We start from the raw sequence: 12,096 nt of genomic DNA, 5'->3' as shown, positions 1-12,096 counted from the left end.
TCTATAAAAGTGTGTTTTATTTTTGAAGGAAAAAAAACTAATATTTTTTACAAAATACGTAGAATTTTAAATTAAAATTAAAGCTATTTAAATATCGTATAAGTTACAATGAGTCAGGATGAGCCCCGTATGTTGCGGGAAAATATTTCGTTGTATACTTAAAATATTTTTTTTTGTAGATTATAACAAAACACATAGATCGATATAAATTTTGTATTAAATGAAAGTAAGAAAAAATATCATATATGTACATACACTCTCTAAAAGTATTTTTAAATATAGTTACAAAAAGCATTTTAAAAAATATAGCGTATTGCTGCGAGAAATGTTTCATTTTATACCTTATAAAACTGAAACAAAAATAAAAAAAGTTATTTTGACCGATTTTTAAAAAAATGGGAACTGGTTAAACGGTCCATTTGCACGTCTACCCAAGGTTGTAAAATTCGTTATTTGGGGATTCACTTCAGAATGGATAATCGAGAATTCGGAGATTAATCGAGGATTAATGGAATTGTACTTTATACATTTAAAAATAACATTTTAAAAATTATATGCGTAAATATAGAAGAAAACCATAAACATAACCATAATGTTAAAAATAATTGTTTAAAATTATTCATTTTATTTAGAAACTTTGAAGTTCTAGTTTAATTTCATGTTAAGATATTGATCAATTTTGACTTTGACCAACTTTCATTACTAAATTTGATTTTGAACCATCAATCGACGTTAACCGAGTAATTAAACGGTTTTTGAAAAATTGAAACGGACTGCTATTAAAAATGATTAATAAGAGAGCAATTGGGTGTTTTACAGTACGTCTACCTATAGGGTGTTCATTTCGATTGTGCTATTATCCATCCTAGTCATAGTCATAATCACAATTCACAAGTTTTCTATTTTCTATTCTAACTAGCCTTTAAGAGCCTGTGCGTTGCACGGCAGGCCCTAATAAAACTAAGTATAAAATGTTAACTATGTTAAAGTAAGAAGAAATTAGAACAGTAACAAATGAAAACACATTTAGTTCAAAGCAAAGCGTAAGCATGACATGAAAAACAAAACAACAATCCAAATAATTGTTCAATAAAACAGAAAGTGCAAAAACTTTAATATAAAGTGGGATGTTGGATTCATTCAATCGCATCACTAATCATCACCAAGGTTAATCTTCTTAGGTCTGGTTGTCGAAGACTTCACCGACACCGACACTGGGCTTTCCTTTGGTTCTTGCTTAATCTGTTTTTTAGGAGGGGTGTATCATGTGCTGCTTGTAAGGTCCACCATGTGTTTTTCCTTAGTCGACATGTTGGAAGAACCACGCTACAATGGAGATGCATAATGAAATTGTTAGTAGCATACCAGTTTAAATAAGAATTTGTACTATAATTAGGTGATGATTGTATAAAGATTGATGGAGTATAGAATTTTACTTTTGGGGAAACTGAATGAAGTAGCAGCTTCAAGTTTCATCTGCTTGATTTTTGGCCTGACAAGCTATGAACAAAATACGGGAGAATATGGGTTAGTTAGTATAATATTTGGTGCGTGTGTTAAAATTTGTATGACAAATAACTATTAAGTTGATTTTATGATTACCTTGAACTGTTCCCGGAATTTCTCTACAAATACCTCATCATTCAATGCCTCTTTAACTGTATAGTTAGATTGGGTGTACTTTTTGTTGTTACCATTCATTTCCACCTTGAACAAAAGAGTATTACCAACTAATGCTTCTAATTCAACGGTTTGATCATCGTCTTCGGGCAAGGACTTTTTAATCTCATAAGCAGTTTTGGTAACATATTTCTTGACCAGTGATTCAAAAAGAGTGAAGGTTTCTACGCCAGTATCGTCTGCTACGCGGACACTTACCTTGAACCTATGTATTGTGAATTTTATTTTAAAATATTGTAATAACATTGTGTTCATTATAGTAATGAGAGAATTACACATACTATAACTATAAAGTTAGATGCATGTCACATACCTTAGAGCAACTTGTGGATTTTTACCACAATCTTTGCAAGTACACTTCAATAACAGCTGTTGGTCACTGTCCAGTGTAAGATCGACATCCTTTGATGTTGTGGGTGCTTTTTTGTGACATTTCTTACTGGCGATGTATGACCACATCTCGTCCGGTTCAATAGCAATGATCTCTGCTTCAACAACAAAAATGCCCTCCTGCAAAGTAGATTTAGAAACAACAGTATAATTAAGTTACACAAATGGTAAAACTGATTGCATACTTAGGTGTATGATAATAAAAGATGTTAAAGACGCCAACGGTATCAATATAATAAGTAACGCATTATTCATAAACATCGTTAGTGATAAAAAAAAATATATCAATGTTATTTATGTAAACATTTTCCTGTAGAGAATTATAGGTACATTGTAAGTTAAACGTAAAAGTATGTTGTCTATATTAATTCATTGCCATTAAACAAAATCAACCGAATAAATGATGGTCATATAAATGAGTCTTCTGTAATGTTTAATCAAAGAATAAAAATGACAATTCAGCATCAATGATTTAATTTTAATTTCAAATTAAATTAATATATTAATTTAAAAAAACTTAACTGCTTTGATATTGAAAGATCAAAATTATTGATGTTGCATCTTTGTTTAAAATTGAATGAACTCGGGGTAGAAATCAAGTATTACGTATCTTTTTCACAATCATATGTAAATACAGAGGCTGGGTTAAAATTTTCAATAATCATTGAAATCAAGTATATGTTTTTACAATCTAAAAACCTAACATAAATGCACACTTAAATAGTTATGTGTTGCACGGTGGCTAAAAAAGTTGGTATAGTAATTCGTACATATTGTATGTGTTATACATTAAGTACATGGTCGTATCTGCAACTAACAATATGTTAAATCACGCATGTTACATCTACATGGTTAATGATAATAGAAAACGATGAAATACATGTAAACGTATTTGAAAATAAAAAAACGACTGGTTATAAGAAAATTAAATTATAAAACTTATGTACATTCTTTCGGTACAAACATTTTGCAAGACAACATCCTCACAAATAGTCATGTTCTCATCTTTGTAAATTATGTTGAATGGTGACCCAACCGATCCAAGTGTCTAAAGTAAACCAACTTTATTTTCTTCAGTAATAAAAATTGTAAGTACCATGGTTAATTACAAAGAAAAAGGTGCTTATCTTCCTTCCGTTAAACACTGTTCGATGACCAACACGATAACATGAGCCTCCAGATCCTGCAAAGGTTTTAGCTCCTGCACAAAAAACATGAGCCTCTAGATCATACAAAGATTTTATGAGCCTGTGCGCTACACATCACTTAAAAAACACTAAAGATTAGCATAGTGTTTATCGAACTTGTTGAATCACGACAAAATATAACTAATAGTTTTAGCTTCACAAAGAAACATACTTGTTAAGTATTAAGGAAAAAATCTGACACAAACATGCAAAATCAATTTGAGTTAAATAATATAATTGGCAAATATTAACTCCTGAGTACAATGTTCTGGGTTCTCATATGCTATTAAAACACTACATCATAATAAATCTTGAAACTAAATAACTCTCCACATCTTAATAAATCTTGAAACTAAATAACTCTGCATCATCATGAATTGACCATTGGCTTCCCTTGTATGTCATTCTACATCAGCAACAAAAACATATAATTAGCAAAATGCCGACTCTCAAAACTCCGCAAACTATAAAAGTTGACCCAATATAGTTAAACTTTCAATAAAGGCATGTAAATCCTTTATATACCCAAACTGCAAATATCCCACTATTACCATGTGAATTATCAAATTGTGACAACACCTTACATAATTCAAATAATTTAGCGACATTTTGACTGAAAAGACAATGAGAAATTTCCACATGGTCAAATTGCTCATTTAATCATTTTGAAAATAACATAAGATAAAATGCATTAAATACGGTATTAAGAATTTCAAAGCTAAATTACCTAATTAGCTAATATTAAGAACTGTGAGATTATTAGCTACATTATAAATATAACTTAAATATAATAGCATAAAATTATCTAATAATTGGCAGATAATGTGTAAAACATGTCATATGTGATGCAACCTATCGCATATTAAATTTGTATTATAGGTAGCAATTCTAACCCATTTTCTATGAACTATCTCAACAGTATAAGTTGTAGCAATATATTCATAGATATCATTCAAACAATCTGTATTTATATAGCTATCTATGTACACATATTTGGATATATAAACCAATTATGCATAACCACATATATATGTACCAAAGCAAATCAAGCAGAATGCAAAAATACTAAATAACCTCAAATTTCTAAAAGAGTTGTGTACCAAAGCAAATGAAGCAGAATGCAAACACTCGTGTCATTTTGCTAAAGGAACAGTAGCCACATATTAACTCATCTTGCCATGCAATCTTAGAAAGTAAATAGAAAAATTAGATGTTTCACCTTCAATAGAGAAACCTTGAAATTGAAAGGTACATCATTGACATAAGAAGTTTATAATTTCCGGGCCCACAAGTAAAGAGACAATCTGGTGTGATCCACTTGTGAACATACTTGTAGTGCCCATTTTAAATTTTTATTTAGGTACCCGATGAAGGGTTAGGAACAGGCTCATGAATGTTTTGAATACTCATTATGCTTTGATATTCTTGATGATCGTGATTCCAAAGATCATTACGTTTGATGATTCTGTCTTTACCGGTTGCTTTCCAGTACCCGTTCGGTGTTGCTCGACTTGATCTACCATTCGGGTACTTTCTATCTCGAGGGCTGAAAAAGAACCATTGTCTGTCACCAGTTTTAAGTTTAGATTGGCCTGCATATAGCAAAAACGAAGACATTGGTTAGCATTGTCTATAATCTATAATTGTATAAAAAACAGAGTTTGGAATTAAACTGTTATAAATATATCAAAATGACCCTACAAATTCATTAAAGCAATCATAAAACTATAACATCAAACAACACCACATGGCACAATATATAATGTTTAGATGTACTCTACTGCTCAAAGTGGTTCTAATCACCTTTGAGCCTTAAACAATATTAGTTCTTTTTAAATTTTTGACTATCGAACAAAATAATAGATAATACATAACTAATAATGTACACGTGAATACTCTTTCACTTGCTATTAAACTAATTTGCAGCTAAGAAGAAACCAATTTGGTCTGCAAATAATAAAATAATCATGATTAGTGTAACTAAATTATCCCTGATATTATATAACCAAACCAAAATTCATGAAACACTGAACCTATGAATAAACCATCATGAACTAACAAATAAAACAATACTCAATTACCTAAACATAACTTAAATAAATAACAAAACTTTCTGAAACAAAACAAATAACCCCTGATTGCGAGATACATAATAACTATAATTAAACAATACACCTAATAAAGATACCAAAAAAACAAATAAACAAAACCCTAATGATCAGTAATCACATACAGGAAACCCAATTAAAATAAAAATTTAGGAAAGATGAACATGTATATGCCATTCAACACAAGAAACATAACCCATATCAAATGAAATCAATAAACATAAAAAAAGATTGTAGCTTTGATTGAAGAAAAGTATACATACCAGGTAATTCTCAGGGTCCCACTTGTAAACATCAATTTCAGCAATGATATCAAGCGTTAGCAGCAGATCTTCCTTTTAAGATAATAAAGAACCAATTCTTCATCAGTTGGATGAAAAGAAACAAAATTAGTGAGCAATGAAAAGGTTCCTGTAGTGTGAGCATCATCAGGTCCAATTCTTAATCGCTAACAACAACATAACGAACAAATACAATATCTATGTTAAAAGTTGTCTCTTACCATTTTTCATGAAATGCTGATTTTTCACTTTCACCTCAAAGAGAACTGGACCTGATTCATTTACATTGTTAACAGATAAATGACTTTGAAGAATGAATTAAATATTGTAAATAAGATAGTAACACAAATAGCAGCGAAGGTACCGTCATTATCGTTCGTCCACTACAACAAATAAGATTGCATTACCTCACGTCCTAACAACGATTGCTTATGAACAATAAGAGCTTCAAATTACTATTAAAATTCAAAAATCAATTAATTAAATATTGAAGATTGCATTACCTCACAACGATTGCTTATGCCGTAAAATCGAACATATGCTTCACAATCGCAATCGATTGAAACTGTTTGCCCTAAATCCGCAAATCAAATTAATATTAAAATTCAAAAATCAATGAATTAAATGATGAAGATTGCAATAACTGGCAACGATTGATTATGTGGTAAAATGGGCTATACAAATCAAAACATTAATCGTTGGATCTGTTCCTTACATTTGTGGGATTAGGGCACCGTAAATCATCTGTGATAAAATAACATACGACATATATTTGTATTGATTGTTTTGATTGTAGATCGATGAACTCCAAAAATCAAAAACGTTAAACCGATGAATGTTGGATGGTTAACGGAATCCGATTAAGAGTGAAATTAGGGTTGTAACAAAAGGGTATTCGTTTGAATAATTAGAGTTTCATAAAACAGGTCAATAAAATATGAATCGACGCAATTTACAAAAACGAAATTTACCGGAATAAGATGAATTGTGGATGGTGACCGGTGTAGTATCAAAAGACTGAACTTTGTCGGGCTTAGACTTTCCGGCGAACTTCTGTTCATCGGACCGAAGCGATTCATCGAGCAGCGGTGGTATTAAGATTAATCGGTACCGATATGATTGTAAAAATGAATGGATTAATACTACACCTTTTCCGTTACAGTTTGACGACGTCGGAGCAGAGAAATGGCGGAAGAGATGGCATGGTGTCGGTCGTTTTTTTTTTTAAATTTGAGAGGAGAGATAATTTTGAGGTGAGAGAGAGAATAGATGATGAAAAGAGCTCTGTATGTGTTATTGTCAACCGTTGTTAAAGTGGACACGTGTCTCCAGTAGGATAGCAATGGAATTAGAAAATGATTGGATAGCATTGTGACATTTGTAAGTTAGATGGGGATGTTTCTGTGCTTCTGACACATTGGCAGTGTACCTCACGCTTTATGTGAGGAATAGATAGATAGATAGATAGATAGATACAAATCTACTCAATCCGTCAATAATCTAATTGTTCCAGTATTAAATATGGGCCGAGCCCATATGCGATGCAGTCCCCAAAGTTTTTTTTTTCCAATATAAAAACGAAATATCACAGTTACAAGAGTAAAATGGGGAACAAAAATATGCTCGGAAAATCTATTGAATGAGGTTCCGGCGAAGAGTGTCGGTCGGTTTAGGGTGGTTGCCACCTCTTTTTGCCACGTCATCATCATCTTCGATGTATGATGCATGTATGAACCAATGATTTCTTCTCCCTCCATTTTCAATCTCATTCAACAGCCCTTTAAGCAGATGCATAAGCACTCTGAATTCTGAAACAGCAGATAACGTACACTTATCTGCTACAAAATTCCTTTATGGGAAAAAGTTATGAATTTTTAACGCTTATGTTCTGGGGAAGCTATGAAAGACTGAAGTATCGGAATCTTCTCTTTCTCTCTCTCTCTCTCACACACAAACACACACATAAACTCTATATGTATGAGAAAATGAGTCTAGGCGATGATGATAATTATCTGCAAATTAGTACTTCCGAGCATAGTGTGTAAAAGGTTACCGGATTTTGGGTGAAATTCGGCCCGTATCTTGGCGGGGCAACCCAATTTATTAAATTGTTGTGTTTGCAGCCATGGCGGTGTCCGATCCCCTTTTTCTGGTTTTTATTTTATTCACAATAAGATTTTGCAGATCTGAGCCACATTGTTACGTTATGATTCGAACAATTGAAGTCTGATTTTGACTTTTTGATACTGGTCAAACATTACTATTCAAGGCATATTTTTTTCAAAGATAACAGATAAGCTGTTTTACATGTTGACTACTGTTGTTATTGTTACAGCTATCAACTACAAAACGTTATGGTTTAATTCCATATTTCTCGTTATACCCTAACCCTATCCCTAAACCCTAAATGAAGGAGGTGATTTCATTAGTATCTTGAAGGGAGTGTTTCGGTTTAGGAAGAAAAAAAACAGAGCCTGATTCAGGCGCCTTAGACTACTTGGCCAAACTGATCTGTAAGTGATAATGAGTTTACAACAAGAGCAACAGTTCCCAATGCTGGGATCGAACCCGGGTCATCCGCGACAGGCGGGAATAGTTACTGCTATGCTAAGTGATAATGAGTTTGGGTTTGAATATGTTTGAGGCGGTATGATAAAAGTTGAGATAATCTGCATCTTGGCGTGGCAACATGCTTGTGTTATGTTCTTTCACTTTGTGACGTGCATGTTTGCAGCCATGGCGGATTTATCCTCTTTCTTCAATCGTTTACATATGTGAGCATTTTTCTAAGAATGGCAAAGACACGCACCCAATTACAAATACGAGAATCGAACTCGCAACCTCTCGCTAGGCCAAAGGCCGTTTAGGTGTGATTACAACCCATTTACTTAGTAATGATGAGTTTTAGCATCTCTGATAGTTTCAAGTAATATTGAGATTATCTGCATCTTGTCTAGGCAGTTTACATGCCTTGAAAGAGTAAAGTTTTTTAAGTTTTCTTGAGGTTAGCGGTTCATGGGTGAAATTGGGCCTGTATCTTGGCTGGGCAACCCAAATTATGTTGTGTTGCAGCCATGGCAGTGTCTGACCCCATTTTCTGCAAGACGACGACGACGACGACGACGAAATTGACCAAATTATATTTGACTCGCTTGCTATATTTAAGATCCAAGATGTAAGAGGCTATGATGATAAATACTAGTTGTGTCTTAACAGATTCGTGCAAAGGTTGGTTTATCTGCATTTGGCGAGGCAACTTGGGTGGTTATGTAAAAAGACACATCTCTTTCGTTACATCACAACCTGTAAGTTTGCAGCCATGGCAGTGGTATCCACTTTGTTCGTCTGTTTACACAATCTGAGCCTCGTAATACTACTTCTGTCTCACTATACACACAGTCATTTGGAAAAAAGTTCCATTTGATGTTGATTATTCTAATGCAGAAGCAAATGCAAACAAGTTCTTGGCTAACCCACTTCGGGATTTAGTGGCATTTTGACCAATTTCCCTTAGAAAATCATCCAGTTCTCAAAGTTTTGTCCAAAATATCAAACCCCCAAAATATCACATTTACCAGAATAAAAAAAATGGGGATAAAAAATATGCTCGGAGAAAATATCGAATGAGGTTCTGGCGAAGAGAGTCTGTAGGTTTCAAAAGGGTGGTTGCCACCTCTTTTTGCCACGTCATCATCATCATCTTGGATGTATGATGCACGTATGAGCCAATGATTTCTTTCCCTCCATTTTTCAATCTCATTCAAGAGCCCTTTAAGCAGATGCAGAAGCAGCACTCTTGCTTACCACGGTAGGAAATTTTCTAAATGGAAAAAAGTTGTGAAATTAAAATGTTTTTTATATCTATATGTATGAGAAAAAGAGTCAAGGCGATGATGATATTTTTCTGCAAAATGCTACTTCCGAGCATAGTATATAAAAAGGTTACCGGGTTTTGGGTGAAATTCGGCCCGTATCTTGGCGGGGCAACCAAGTTATTATATTGTTGTGGTTGCAGCCATGGCGGTGTCTGATCCCCTTTTTCTGGTTTTAATTTTATTTCCGATAATTTTTTCAGATCTGAGCCACATTGTTACTTTATAAATTTAAGTCTGATTTTGACTTTTTTTTTTACTCTTCAAGGCATAGATAGATCTTCATTAAAAATGAAACAGAAAAGCAGTTTTACATGCTGGCTACTGTTGTTATTATTAGAGCCATGAACTACAAGCGTTATGGTTTAATTTCATATTTCACGTTATACCCTAACCCTAAAAGCCCTAAACCCTAAATGAAGGAGGTGATAATGAGTTTACAACAACATCAGTACCCAATGCTGTGATCGAACCCGGGTCACGCAGGCGACAGGGGGTGAATACTTACCACTATGATAAGTAATAATGAGTTTGGGTTTGACTATGTTTGAGTCAACATGAGGAAAGTTGAGATAATCTGCATCTTGGCGTGGCAACATGCATGGGTTATGTTAAATAAATATGTTTGTTCACATTGTAACGTGCATGTTTGCAGCCATGGCGGATTTATCCTCTTTCTTCAATCGTTTACACATGTTAGCACTGTTGTAAAAAACCCCGATTACTACTGATTAATCCCTGATTACTCATATGTAAAAAACCCGTTTACGAGACTTGATTCTACAAGTTCTTGGTTAATGGGTTCGTCATACCGGTAGCTAGAGGCCCTTTGGTATAATTGCTACCCATTTACTTGATGATGAGTTTTAGTGTCTTTGATAGTTTCAATTAATATTCAGATTATCTGCATGTTGGTAGAGGCAGTTTACACGCTTGAAAGTGTAAAACCTTTTATGTTTTCTTGAGGTTAGCGGTTCTTGGATGAAATTGGGCCTGCATCTTGGCTGGGCAACCCAAATTATGTTGTGTTGCAGCCATGGCAGTGTCTGACCCCATTTTCTGCAACCCAAATGAGTAATGATGATGATTTATTTTATATTGAAATTGAAATTGAATTTGAAACACATGATTGTGTCCCTCTACCAACTGAGCTATATCCACTTAATTCCTTTATTCACGGCCCTTTGTATAAATCGGTTGATTCATGCTATGTTAGTGGTTTATATGATGGGTGTAAATGCCAAGTCATCTAAAGTTTATGGTTTATACATAAACTACCCAAATTATATTTGATTCGCTTGATATATGTAAGATCCAAGATGTAACAGACAGTGTGCAGAACTCGGAATTACTCTGAAAATTGGTCAAAACTCGGTCAAAGTCATACTTGGTCAACATCCGAGTACTCTTCGAGTTTCTGAGTGCTTCCTAAAAAGTCCCGGCCAAGTACTCCGTGTAGCGATTTTTGCAACCTTGGTAAGAGGCTATGATGATGATGAATATTTGTGTCTTAACATATTTGAGCAAAGTTATGATTATCTGTTGCATTTGGCGGGGCAACTCGGACGGTTACGTGAAAGAAGACGTACTTGTCTTCTTTTACATTGCAACCGATAAGTTTGCAGCCATGGCAGTGATATCAACTTTGTTCGTGTGACGATCGCTCCAAATCCATATGGACGAACACGTCATTCATTGATTTCATTGCGAGGTATTTGACCTCTATGTGATACGTTTTGTAACATTGCATTCGTTTGAAAAGGTATTTCATAAATGAATATATAAATTCCAGGTTTTTAACATGTGATGATTCCTAGGTATAGACAATCACCATTTAAATGGTTTACAATAATACATCTGTTGACAATACAGTCAAAATAAGATACATGGTAATGGTTTGGTGAATGCAAGTTTCTTGTATATAGCATGTATGACTCCAAGCACATAACTTGTATCACGTATGAGCAAACAGCGGAAGACTTCTAGAAACCTGAGAATAAACATGCTTCAAGTGTCAACACAAAGGTTGGTGAGTTCATAGTTTTAATATTACACATAATCCGTATATCAATGTGGATTACAAAAGTTCAGTTGTTTCATTCAAAACATTTATCATTATGTTTTAAATAAAAGGTGGACCACAAGATTTCAGTTGTTTCATCCGAAACGTTTATCAATCGGTTCTACAAAATTGAGCACCCTGGTAACTAAACTTTAACGTTTATATAATTTGTACCCTCTGTATAATCATCTTAATAATACACGCAAACCAACGTATACGCTTCTCAAATAGCATACGTCCGTTAAAAGGCTAGTGCTCTAGCTCGGACGGGGATGTCAAGCCCTATGGATCCATATACTACTACTCGCGCCCACCAGTTCTTATAACTGGCAGTTACTAGTTACCAAAGCTAAGGGATTTTCGGTTCAAACTCAGTGTAGAATTTAGTATGTACTTGTATCCATTGTGTTTAAAATAAAGTGCATGTATTCTCAGCCCAAAATATAGATTGCAAAAGCAATTAAAAAGGGAGCAAGTGAAACTCACGCATATAAATATTGTATATCGGTTAATAAA

At 33.8% G+C, this 12,096-nt stretch overlaps 1 protein-coding gene and 1 long non-coding RNA gene across 6 annotated transcripts; both read right to left on the bottom strand.

The window, feature by feature from the left end:
• Positions 1-1,109: 1,109 nt before the first annotated feature.
• On the bottom strand, positions 1,110-2,735 carry LOC139887681 (uncharacterized). The gene is made up of 5 exons (XM_071870748.1): positions 2,706-2,735; positions 1,994-2,190; positions 1,603-1,885; positions 1,437-1,500; positions 1,110-1,326 (listed from the first exon to the last, which is right to left on the bottom strand). Exons 1-5 carry the CDS (start codon positions 2,733-2,735, stop codon positions 1,301-1,303), a joined length of 600 nt encoding a protein of 199 aa, XP_071726849.1. The 3' UTR covers positions 1,110-1,300.
• Positions 2,736-2,984: 249 nt separating this feature from the next.
• On the bottom strand, positions 2,985-5,901 carry LOC139890610 (uncharacterized). 5 transcript variants are annotated; one of them, XR_011773404.1, is made up of 4 exons: positions 5,868-5,901; positions 5,629-5,776; positions 4,358-4,849; positions 2,985-3,663 (listed from the first exon to the last, which is right to left on the bottom strand). It is a non-coding gene; the product is annotated as an uncharacterized lncRNA (long non-coding RNA). The 5 variants fall into 5 exon arrangements; XR_011773407.1 differs by having other exon boundaries at positions 2,985-3,271; XR_011773403.1 differs by having other exon boundaries at positions 4,477-4,849.
• Positions 5,902-12,096: the final 6,195 nt, after the last annotated feature.

Source organism: Rutidosis leptorrhynchoides, chromosome 2 (genome assembly GCF_046630445.1).
Source record: "Rutidosis leptorrhynchoides isolate AG116_Rl617_1_P2 chromosome 2, CSIRO_AGI_Rlap_v1, whole genome shotgun sequence".
NCBI classification, from domain to species: domain Eukaryota; kingdom Viridiplantae; phylum Streptophyta; class Magnoliopsida; order Asterales; family Asteraceae; genus Rutidosis; species Rutidosis leptorrhynchoides.
This window is presented reverse-complemented; position numbering and strand designations above follow the sequence as displayed.